The sequence below is a fragment of the Andrographis paniculata genome, unplaced genomic scaffold, assembly GCF_009805555.1.
Source record: "Andrographis paniculata isolate CXL003 unplaced genomic scaffold, ASM980555v1 Contig35END, whole genome shotgun sequence".
Taxonomy (NCBI): domain Eukaryota; kingdom Viridiplantae; phylum Streptophyta; class Magnoliopsida; order Lamiales; family Acanthaceae; genus Andrographis; species Andrographis paniculata.
In genome coordinates, this window is record NW_026137568.1 from 1,608,315 (window position 1) to 1,622,007 (window position 13,693).

The following is a 13,693-nucleotide window of genomic DNA, read 5'->3' on the forward strand; positions in this document are numbered from 1 at the left end:
ATTGAACGTCTCAAAATAAAAATATGTATACTTTCTAACTGGATAGAGAAATAATATATTTGCATATACAATACCTTTAACAATCTTTACAAATAAATATTCATTTACATATACATTTACACTATTAAAATTTATAAATAATAACTACATATACATTATATTTACAATCGCAACTTCTACGTTTATATTTGACATGAAAATTGATGTTATATTATTTGGGATTTTTTTTTATATAATTTATGGTATATGTGCTATTTGTTGAAATATATGCACGATTGCATCCAAATACGAAGACAAAATTCAAAAATATAGACTTTGACTCGAATTTGATCTCGAAATATAAGTTGCTTCTAATATATATAGTTTTCCGAATATCATTTTTTTCGAGATGATTACAACTTATATATGCATTTATGTATATATTAATATATATAATTGTACATACAATACTTATAAATAATATTTACTAATACATATCCATTTACATGCATGTTTATATTTACACTTGATCAATATTTACATTTACATACATATTTATATTTACACTTGATCAATATTTACATTTACACTATGAAAAATAATGTTATATTATTGGACAAATTTTTTTTTTGTAATTTGTGGGATATGTACGTTTTGTTGAGTATATGTACAATTGCATTTGAATATGGTGACAAAATCCAAAAGTATTGACTTTGATCTCCAAGTAAAGGTTAAGTACAATATGACTCCTATGTAAGTACAACTTTAATCTTGTGCAGGTAACATGAAATATAAACTAAGAGTGTGTTCGTTTGTCAAACTTCCCAAAATTTCTACCATTCATCAAATTTTTTCTCCTTAAAAGCATCAAATCAAATACTTATTTTTAATTTTTGTTATTATACTAAAAGTCAATTTTACATTTAAAACATCACATTAATACCTATTTATATCACATTATACAACTATTCTAATTCAAATATTTTACTATTCGAATCCCAACTCAAAATCCAAATCCTAAACAAACACACCCTAAGTAGACTGGAGGACTATTTGTGTGAATTCTTTGACAAATTCTAAAAAACAAAGAAAAGAAGACAACAAAAATGTAAAAGAAAAACACGAAAAACAAGAATATGTGTATAATCTTTATTTGCGGTTTTGGATGGATTGATTTCTTTACGTGTGATAGGAAGAATTGTGTAAAAAAAATAAAATATATTGTTTTAAATTAAATATTTAATTATTATTTTTAAATAAGTATTTAAATTTTTTTTGACATTTTAACTTAATTTATATATATATTTTTTATTATTTATGAGAATCGCTCTCCAAAAATTGATTTAGATGAACAAAACTCTTATATTTATATAAAATTTATTAAGATAATTTATATATCTTTTTATGTATTTTTGTTAAACTATTTCTGCTTCTCACTTCTTTTTATTTTTTTTAAAGTCAATTTAAACAAATTATTACTGTGTCAATGATATTTTATTTATTTTTGAACTTCTTTTTTTTTTTTTTTTTTAGTTTAGAATAAACTTCAAATTTAGAAGAATAACTTAAAAAATAACTATTTTTTGCAATTTGATCAATTACATTATTAGGTATTAATTTTAGAGGGACCAAAGGCAAAGAGCCCACATATGTAAAGCAAGTTAACGAGTGTGGACCTTGTCTGTCCTATTTATTTAGTTTATATTTTTATTTAAATTTTGATATAAATAATATTTAATTTAATATTTTATGAAAAAATTATATTTTTTTTTATTCCAACTCAAAGTATTATTTTTATAATTTTTATTAATCTCATTTAAAAATATAGTTGTTCTCTTGTAATAAAAGTAATAATATATTAATATCAAAATATCGTTAACTTTTATCTAAATTATAAATATATCATGATACATGCAATTAATTTATATATAAAGTAAAATGACAAAAATATTAAAATTTCTTTCACATTTCTACTAATTAATAAAATATTATTATTTCTTAATCTATTACAAAATCGAAGGGTACAAATGAAGTATTTTTATTATAAATTATAGCAGTTGAAAAGTAATTTAGAATTAAAATATTGTTCACGTTGTGTTTTTAGTTGACACAATTCCTCATAAATATTATTTACAATATATACTATATATTAACATAATATATTTCCTCCGTCCACAAACTAATATACTAATATTTATCTATTTGAAACTTTTTTATACACAAATTTTATTTTTTTATCCATTATTTTTTTACCATTTATTTGAGCATGCAATATCTCTACCTTACCACAAAAGACAAATTTATAGAAAAAAATTAATTATTTTAAAAATCGCGTAGATATGATTTAAGACAAAAACCATTGGATGGGTGGAGTAATATATATACTACATTTTATCAACTTAAAATATATATATATATATATATCAAATTTTAATACATAATATAATTTTTTATATTACCGGAACAATTCTTCATACTTCGTATAAAAAATAAATTCATCCGATTTTGACCCAAATTAGCTAATATCGTACTAACGTTGAGTATATTAGCGTTGAGTTGACATTGTTCCAACAAATGGTATCATAAAGAGCTTGGTTCGAAAGAATTATCCGGTGGAGTCGACTGGATTACATTAGGCATTAGTTGTAGAAAATCCTCGTTGATCTCGTAATCAAAATTTTCCGTGGTATATTGTATCAAAGTTTCCTGACATTGTGGTGGTCGATTGCACGATCGATCCTGACAGTTGGCGGGTCTGTTAGTGAAAGGCAGTGCAAGAAAGAACAACACTTTTTAAGTCTCACATTCAATTCTACTAGTATGAGATAATAAATCTGTACAAATTCGACCCAAAACGAATAATATAATGCTAATTTTGAGTTAACTCGGTCTCAATGAACTGTTCAAATTTTGACACAAAGACAAATAATAACGAAAGTTAATGAGTCTGGTGATGTATAAGCTCAAGAGAGTTGAGCACGGTATATTGACAAATTTTGTCTCTATGGATTCAAAATATATCGAATTTTACAATTTACTCCAAAAATATCAAATGAAATATTTATTATTTATTTATATTACATTCAAATTAAGCTTACTTTTTAAAATATCACATCAAATATATATTTATATTACATCAAACAATTACTTTATATATAGTTTTTTTTTTTTTTTTCAAACTCCAAACCTAAACTCTCAAATCTGATCCCAAAATTAGGTGGTTGGATTCAAAATAATTTCTTTTATTTGGATATTGAATTGCAAATTTGAAAATCCAAACCCAACTCTATATTTTATATTCACTCCGTCCGCCTCTAAGGTCACATTTATCTTTTGGTATTTGACATTAAAAATATCCTTATATTTATATATATTTTTGTACAAATGTCCTTCTATTAGTATTATAAGACACGTATTTTTGCAATTTTTTCTTAATTTGTACTACGTTTTGATATAATAATTAATATTCAAAGATCAACACACAAAAAATAAATGAGATCCTTGGAGTCGGATGGAAATAATATTTTATTAGAATATAAATCAATATAAAAATAAATTTATGTTTTAATAACCGATTCATTGGGTATTTAGGATGTGTTTCTGAAAAAGTTTGGGGAATTGAATTTACCTTTGTATTGAATATGAATTTAAAATGGATTTGAATTTTTATGTTTTTTTAAATTTGTAGATTTGGTTTGAGTTTTGAGATTTTGATGTATATTAATTTGATAGATAATAAATGTATGATACAAGTGTGTATTAAATTAAATTTATAAATTAATAATAGTGTGATTTAAGTATTAATTTAGATTAATCATAAATATTTATTTATTTATTTATATTATAGTATAAAAAAAATAATAATAATAACAAGTAGTTTATTTTTATTTTTGTCAAATATATTTCTATTTTTTTTATTATTTTTTATTTTTTGCACAATTACAAATTCTATTTAATTTCGCCTTCATATTTTGGTTAATATATTGGGATATAACAAATAAATTGATATTAATTATTCCCATAGTTTTTTTTTTTTTTTTTTTTTTTTTTTTTTTTTTTTTATGCCGCAATAATGTACAAAATAATGGCCCAAATTTGCTATGAACTTTTGTAACGTTCAGAAATAAATTTTTTATCTGCTTTATTTCATTATCAATAGACAACTTTATTTTTTATTTTTTTTAAGAAAAAGAAAAAGAAGTTCCTTTCTTGGAATGTAATCAAGAGATGGAACTATATGTCTTCTTCTACGTGCTCAGAATCTTCAATCCAAATTATTGTATAATTAAGTGATATATATATATATTATTAATTTTTTTAGTTTTAGACGTGACATTATTTATCAGTTTTTTTTTTCTTAAATTTTTATAAAATAATTCTATGTTATCCAAAATTTATTTATTATATATATATATATATTCTATCCCAACTGAAAATATTATTTTTATCAGTTTTTTCTTATCTTATTTAAAAAAATATATTTGTTTATATGATAAAAAATAATCAAACATTAATATTAAAATATTATTTAACTTTTACATAAATTACAAATATATTACTACACTTATAATTAATTTATACATAAAATAATACTTCCTTCGTCCTACATCTCATGTCCACCTCTCCATTTCCGTCCGTCCCATTTATTTTGTCACTTTCTTTTTTTGGAAAAGAATTATACACTTTAATCTTATTTTAAAAAATATAATTTATAATTTTTTTTTTATTTTAATTATACTAATAAGGTATTTTAATCTTAATCTATAATTATTTTTATTATACGATAATTATTTTTACTAATACATTTTTAGTTATTTACTAATTATACCCCTCATAAATTTCCGTGTCTACAGTAAAGCGGACAAAATATCCGGGACGGACGGAGTAAATACTTTTTAACCTACTAAAAAAATCGAAAAACCTATGCTAGAGTGAAAGAAATGGTGTAATTCTTTCTTTAATAAATATACAATATTAAATTAATACTAATATATTTTTGAAATTAATATAAACATCTAATCCACAATATTTTAATAGTAAATAATTTTTTAATCTATTATGGACTTTCTTAAGGCTAAAAAAAAATTTATTTATTTCTTTAATTAATTATTTCTCCAACGTAAAATTATTTACAAATTTCCTAATGAATATTAATATTCTAAATTCTTAATTTAAAATGCCTTATTGATTATAAAAGCAACATCTGCACAAAACTGGTTGAACAGTTGAGACACAATTTATGTTGACTTTGGTCAAAATTAAGTATGTCAAAATTAGTTAAACCAAATCCTTAATAATTCAATGTGGTCAAAATTAAGAATTTCAAAATTAGTTAAACCAAATCCTTAATAATTTAATGTGTTACATTATCATTGTCGTATATTTGTTGTCTTAATAACCACATATATTTACCAACTCCAACTAAGTGTTACCTTTTTGACAAATTGCAATTTTAGGTGTGTTTACCTGTAATTTTCATCACAATTTTTTTTACCACTTAATCTGTTTTTATTAAAAATGTTACATTTAATAATTATATTATTTTAATATATATAATTAAGAATTACCAATAAATTAATTTTTAAGAAAATTTATAATACTCTTTCAGTCATGTATCTATATATCAATTTGTTTTTTTGTACTTGGAATAAAGTAGAAATAAACGTAAAAAGACTAAGTTAACCCTATTAGTATAGCATGATATAAAATGAATGACATTTGTGTAATATATTGTAAATTGGAAGAATATTTGTAATGTTAGGTAGATAAATTGTTACTCCCTCCGTCCCATTGAAAGATTGTCATTTTCCATTTTCGTCCGTCCCAAAACAAGGTTACCATTTTCTAATTTAGTAATTGTACTACCTACCTAACATAATAAATACTCTTCCAACTTACACTATATTACACAAATGTCATTACTTTTATATTACACAATACTAACAGGGGTATTTTCGCTTTTTTCACTACAACTCATTATAATACTAATATTAAAAAATCTATGTGCAAAAAATAAATGACAACCTTGCAACGGGACGGAGGGAGTATATTTATTTATTTATTCACATAAAATATAATATCAAACCAAACCTAAATTATTAAATGTTGAATTTATGATGCATAAAAATTCTTTAACACATCAACCAACTTCAATTGAACTGCAAAAAAGTACTCGCCAATATGTTCTTGAATAATTTATATATATATATATATATATAATTTGACTCTAGGTAAAAATTCATAATAATGCTAGAAATTTAAAAAATGTGAAAATAAAAAATAAAAAACCTTTCGCAGATGACTTTATTTTTGTCTTATTTGTAAAGAGTTGCATGAAATGAATTTTGAACCAGTAATTTTGATAAAGGCGACTAAAGAATAAATGCCCTTTTAAAATAATTTAAATTATCAACCCAAAATTTAAATTTCAATAATAATAATATTTCCTTCTCTACCCACCTCTAATTTATTTTGTACAAATGCACTTTAAGACTTTACCTGTAATTTTCAAGTTGTGATTTATGACCATAAATAAATTTTCCATGTGCCCAATTTTTAAAAATAATACTCCCTCTCATCCGTCCCGGATGTTTTGTCCGTTTTACTGTATATACGAGAATTTAAAAAAAATATAATTAATAAATAATTAAAAATATATTAGTGAAAATAATTATTATGTAATAAAAATTTTATAACTGATTAGTATAATTAAAATTTTAAAAATTATAAATTAAATTTTTAAAAATAAGATTAAAGTATACAATTTTTTTTTTTAAAAAAAATAACAAAATAAATGAAAAGACTTAAATAAAAAAATGGATATAAAATGTAGAAATGAGTAAAATAAAATAAAGGTATCTTAAAAAACAGAAGAAATTCATACATAGATAAGTATATATTTATATATTAAAAAAAATAAAATTAAATAAGCAAATCAGAAACAAGTAAAAAGTTGCTAACTTTCATGGCAGTTCGTCTTCAACCTCTCCTCTAACCCCTTTTCGAACAAATCATTACAAATTTCCCCCCAAACAGTGCCATTTGCAAAGCTCCCATCAATTCCACTCCTTTTCTGTCGCGTCCCTACCAATTAATCCTCTGTTCGTCGTTTGATTACAAATTCCGCGCACGGTTGCGAATCGGCGCCCCCAATTTCACTCGCAAGAGCTCAATTTGTTGTTTTCTAGGGTTTGCTGTTCGAACGCCGCCTCCAACGCTCTCTTCCTCGAAAGGTTAATTCACTGTTCGATTTTTTGAATTTGTTGTTGTTGTTGAGGTTTTTTAGCTTTGGAATTGAAGGAAATCTGGTGGTGAGGAGTGCTTGGCTTGAACTGTTGAATGGGAGAAAAGCTAGCCAGATCTAATTAGGGTTACGGAGCTTCCAGATCTCGCGGCGGCGGTGGCGGTGGCGGTGGCGGAGATGGTGGCGGAGCCGTGGATACTGAAATTAGGCAATCAGGTTAGTTCGAATCTAAAGCACGCTTTGTACCTCGAGAATTCGACGAAATCCACAACCAGAAAACAGAGCTCTGTCGATCGAAGAACAATCGGAATCCTCTCCTTCGAAGTTGCTAATCTCCTCTCTAAGATCATTCATCTCCACAAATCACTGACCGACGCCGCTTTTTCCAAGCTGAGAAACGAGATCCTGAAGTCCGAGGGGATCAAAACCCTAATTTCGGGCGACGAACAGCGCCTTCTAGAACTTGCATTTGCAGAGAAGCTCGACGATTTGAACAGAGTCGCCGCCGTCGTGTCGAGATTAGGGAAGAAATGCACCATACCTGCACTTCAAGGCTTCGAGCACGTCTATGGCGACATTATCTCCGGCGCAATTGATGTTAAGGATTTAGGATTTCTGGTGAAGGACATGGACGCCATGGTTAGGAAAATGGAGCGGTACGCCGCCTCCACGGCGGCTCTGTACTCCGAAATGGAGGTCATGAACGAGCTCGAATCCGCCGCAAAGAAATTCCAGCAGAGCCACCACGAGGAAAGCCGGAAGGTTTTCGAGCAGAAACTGTCATGGCAGAAACAGGACGTCCGCCATTTGAAGAACATCTCCCTATGGAACGAGACCTTCGATAAGGTCGTCGAATCGCTAGCCAGAGCCGTCTGCACGATATACGCTCGATTGCTCGTAGCATTCGACGACGTCAATTGCGGATCGCAGATCGCCGGTAAATTGGATGCATCGGACAGAAGTTCTCGATCGAGCAAGAACGAATTTTGCGCCGAGAATTTCAAATTCGCGTGCGGGATAGGGCCGGGGAGGCTGCTGATGGAATGTTTAAGTTTAAGCTCGAAAATTGACGACGACGACGATAAATCGACGGGCTTAAATTCGATCAACCGAGGCACGACGAGGATCGGAAATTCGATGCAGGCGCCGTCAACCACAGTCGGAGGGTCGGCATTAGCCATGCACTACGCAAACATAATCGTCGTTTTGGAGAAGCTTCTCCGGTATCCACACTTAGTAGGCGACGAGACGCGTGACGATCTATACCAAATGCTCCCGACGAGCCTACGTCGGCGATTGGAAATCAATTTAAAGTCGTACGTAAAAGACTTAGCGATGGCGATTTACGACGCCCCGCTGGCGCATGCATGGCGGGAGCGACTCGGCGCGACGCTGACGTGGCTCGCCCCGCTGGCGCACAACATGATCCGGTGGCAGAGCGAGCGCAACTTCGAGCAGCACCAGATTGTGACAAGGACCAACGTTCTGTTGCTGCAGACGATTTATTTTGCGGATCGGGAGAAAACAGAGGCGGTCGTTTGCGAGGTGCTGCTGGGTTTGAATTATATTTGTCGATACGAGCAGCAGCAGAGCGCGCTGGTCGACTGCGCGAGTAGCTTCGACTACGACGACTGCGTCGAATGGCAGTCGCAGTTCGTCAGGGGATCGGTTTGAGCTTGATTTTTATTTGAAATTTATATATATATATATGTATGTATGTATATGTAAATTTGGTGAGTTTTCGTTGGAGTTGATTTCATTTTATCTACATTGTTGAGAAGGTTGGTTTGTTAGTTCTTCGTCTACATGTGTTGTTTTGTGTTGTGAATTGGATACTTAGGGGTTGTTTCTTTAGTCATCAAACATTTTTTACTATTTTAACACTGCATTTTTTCAAAAAAATACTCGTTTCGTTCGGTTTTAAAAAATTTATTTATCTTTTGCGTCATTCTATTCAACATTAAAAATATTTTTATATTTGTATAAATTTTTACACAAGTATCATTATAATAATATTATAAGATACTAATAGAAATATTTTTGTTATTTTTCGTTAATTTGTACTATGTTTTTATATAATAATTAATATTTAAAGATGAACACGCAAAAAGTAAGTAAGATCCTTAAAGCCGGACAAATGTAGTATATTTTTTCCTCTCATAAAACATCACATTATACATTATTTTAATATCAAACTTAAACCAAAATTTTTCCAAACTTATCAAAAAAAACATAGTATAATCAAATTAAAATGACAAAAATACTTATATTATAGTCTTGTAATACTAATATAATGATATTTGTAGAAAAAAATATACAAATATAAAAATATTTTTAGTGTTAAATATACTGACGCAAATAAATAAATAAACATTATGCGACAGAGGGAATAATTAATTTTAATTATAAAATTTAATGGTAAAAATTAAGATATTATATCATAAGTTATTCAGTGCAGTTCAGCAATACAATCCATTCTCGGACAGTATAATGTTGGTTGGACGGACAATATGAAAGTGTGTACATAAATTGAGGAAATCTTACACTCAAAATAAAATGAGTAGTTACGTTTACAAAATTTTTACTAAGTCATCGAAAAAAATAAAATTTAAAAAGTATTAAGTTAAATATCTATTTTTAACTTTATATATTATATTAAAAATTAATTTTAAATTTAAAATATCATATCAATATATCACATTGTACAATTATTTAAATTCAATATAAAAATACAACGCAGCACAACACACAACACTACAGCGTTGCACATAATGCATTAAGAAACATATGATCACGTGTAATGTTTTATGAGATAAAAATTATTTTAAGAAAAATGTAAAACTCATGGTGTGTTTCTTTCTTTAGTTACAAGATCCTAGATTTCTATTATTTAAATTGTACGTTTTTCAAAAAGAAAAAAAAAAAAATTATAAATTTTTCACCAAATATTATTTTAATATCAAATTCAAAATAAAAATTTCTCAAACTCATCAAAACAAACACACCCAAAATACTAATTTTTTTTTTGAAAAAATTCAAAAAAGAAGAAGAAAAATAACTAAGAATGTATTTCTGAGTTTGGTTTAAATTTTTTTTTAAAATTTAATAATTAAATTATACTATTTGACAAAATATTTTGTAAAAAAAATATATATATTTTTTAAAAATAAAGAATCCGAATGATAAAATTTAAAAAGATTCTAAAAGAAAATCCAAAACTGCATTCTTAAGAAGATCACACTTGATATTTTGATTACTATCAAGAAATTCTATCAACAGAAAACCTAGGTGTTAATTATTATATATAGAGAGAATTATATATTTTTTATATAATTAATTAATAATAGTGTGGTTTAAATATTAATTTATATTAATTACAAATAAATATTTTTATTTATTTATATTTTTATTCCTTACAAAATTACACACATATTATATATATTTGTTTAAATTATAGTTTATCACTGCATTAAATTGTTAATTAGTTTTACTGCGCACGGGTGTGCAGATCGGAGTTTATTTATTTGTTTTGAAAAAGTCAAAACATGTTTATGCAGCCTTTAGATTTTGTCTTATAAAGATGGTTTGATGCTTAATTAGACTTCCACGCTAACAACACAGTGAGTTTTACCAAACTCAGGGCCAAAGAAATAGAGCTATATTTGCCCTTAGTTAGATTGTATATATATATATATATATATATATATACTAGAACCCGGCGCGCGCGATGCCGCCCCGGTGTGTACAATAAAAATAATTTCGTATAAAACATATACATACACATGTAAAACAAGTAAACAAGTTCGATATGATTGCAACAAAATCAAAGTAAAACAACCTTAACATTTAACTCAAAATGTGATGCAAATTTTAGGTCACTTACTGTACTTGGAGAGATCAGGAATGCTAATGGCTGGAAGTGAGATTGAAAGTAAGAAAGTTAAGCCTAAACCATAGACGCCTATTTTCATAAAATGATTTCAGCTTAAGAGGAGCTTAAGAGTGTAGTTTTTAGCTTATTAACAGCTTTTAGCTGTTTGATCAGTCAAAAAACTAAATTAGTTTTTTGAAAGAGTTTTTTGGATCCAAAAAGCTAATTTTTTGAAAAGCTCATTCACCCAGCGTTTTGAAATAGTTTTTCATTTTAATTTTGGTTATTCCTTATTTACCTTTAAAACTTAATTATTTTTTTATACATATAAATATATTTGTATAGTTGTATTTATTAATTATTTTTAATATATTTAATATTAAATTTATATTTTTATTTTTGTAAATTTAAAATAATTACTATTATTAATTATTACACATAAATTATTTTATTTGTAAAATATATAAATTTTTAAAACTAAATCAAATAAAAAAAATAAAGGTTAATAATTTATTTATATATATTAAAACAATAATTTAACATAATAAAGATATATATACGAAAGATTTATTATTTTATATTTTACATAATTTCAATAAAAAATTATTATTTTTTAGTAAAAATAATTTTCTCAAATCTAAATAATAAAAATAAAAATAAATATTTTATAATATGTTTATAATTTTTAATAATTAATAACAAAAATTTTCATAAATTTCAAACCAAAATGAACAAAATTAAATATTTTAAAAAATAGCATATCAATGTCCTTAATAATCATTTTATTTATAAACAGCTAATGTCAAACAATTATTTTACCAAACACTTTAATACAAACCGCTAATTGAATCAGATAGTCAAACCAACTAATTGAATCAGCTAACAGGTAAAAACTATCTGCTAATTGCGAAACGCACCTTAAGTAAAATAAGAAGACAGACATCTTCTATTCCAAAAAATTTAAAACATGCGGATGACAACGAAAGGATCTTTTTAGTAAATTCCAAAAAAAAAAGATATGTTATATGATTATTACCAATTTTCTTTAAGGTGCGTTTGTTTGGGGATTGGATTTTAAATCCACTGTTCATTCTATTCCCCCAAAAAAATATCAAATTAAACACCTATTTTTTATTTTTTATATTATACTAAAAATTAATTTTATATTTAAAATATCAAATCAACACCTATTTATATCGCGTCATACAACTATTAAAATTTAAAATTTTTACTATTCAAATTCCAACTCAAAATTCAAACCCCCAAACAAACACAAATGTAAGTAATGAAACATCTACAAGCATCAGTAAAGTCATAATATATTCCATGTAAACCAACTATATGTAATAAAAAAATATTATGGTTTAAATTAATTAGTTACTGACCATGTAAGTAAAAAAAGGCAAAAATGCATAAGACCAATTTCACCTAAAAAAAAAGGCAAAAATGTAATGCCCCGATTTCGGAATGTATAAAATAATATTATTATAGCAAATAAATATTTGACAATAGTAATGGAATCAAGAAACTAATATTTTGGGATAAATTATATTCTAATTTTGTATATTAGTTATAATTAAATAGACTGTTAAATGATAAATATCGATAAAATTAAAAATAAATATAAATATAAATATAATATATAATATATAATATAATATATATATATAATAATAATATAGTAGATGATGATAAGAACCTTATTATCATCGTTAATAACAATAATAATATAATAATAATATATAATGTTTAATAATAATAATAATATATTACGTTTAATAATAATAATAATATAATATATATATATAATATGAAAAGAAAGAAAGAATCCAACGCAGCAGCAGCAACGAACCAAAGGAGGAGAAGGAAGGGAGGAAGAAGAAGGAGAAAGAAAGAAAAAAAAAAAAAGAAAGAAAAAGATTTAGCCGTCCGATTCCAATTTCGACTTGGGTATGGTATTCCTTGCTATTCGTAGAGTCCGATTATAAATTTTAATACGAATTTTGATATTGGAGTATTAAATTAGAAATTCTTCAAAAATTCAAAATTGGCTATTTAGCTATTTAATCGATGAATTTCTTTAGCTAATAGCCTATTCGTAGCGCCGACATTATATTTTGAGAATTTCGTACCAATCCAAGTCGAATAAAAAAAAACGGCAGTATATCGCACCTGCCTGCTTGTTCATACCTTTGCGTATTTTTATTTAATAATCGGGCAATATAAATATTATGAGGTAGAAGGATTTTATAGCTAGAATATCATATTCTACTAAATATAAAAGTTTGGAGCCCGACGAGTTAATTATAGAAATTAGCTTTTGAATAAGCAGGTAGCTCCTGAGAATAAGCATAAAGCTCATCTGATTTGAGTAAATAATGGGACAGGTGTACGTTGGAGGAGATTTGGGTGAAGTTATAAAATCCAGAAAGTATCGGTAGGAGGTAAGCAGTAGGGAATTAAATCTAATTTTAAGAAATTAGGTATTTATGTTGCATGTGATTCTGATTCTGATATTGATATAATATTATGTGGAATCATTTGGTCAGTGCATCTATATATGTATATATGTGTGTGTATATGCATGTGTGAAACTTCGT

General features: G+C 26.5%; 1 protein-coding gene across 1 annotated transcript; it reads left to right on the forward strand.

The window, feature by feature from the left end:
* Positions 1 to 6,922: 6,922 nt before the first annotated feature.
* Positions 6,923 to 8,990, forward strand: LOC127249384 (protein PSK SIMULATOR 3-like). The gene is made up of 2 exons (XM_051272151.1): positions 6,923 to 7,211; positions 7,279 to 8,990. The coding sequence occupies exon 2, from the start codon at positions 7,400 to 7,402 to the stop codon at positions 8,894 to 8,896; it is 1,497 nt and encodes a 498-aa protein (XP_051128108.1). The 5' UTR covers positions 6,923 to 7,211; positions 7,279 to 7,399; the 3' UTR covers positions 8,897 to 8,990.
* The last annotated feature ends 4,703 nt before the right edge of the window (positions 8,991 to 13,693 follow it).

Coding starts and splice junctions, on each gene's coding strand:
- LOC127249384 (XM_051272151.1), top strand. CDS start 7,400: ATGGTGGCGGAGCCGTGGATACTGAAATTAGGCAATCAGGTTAGTTCG.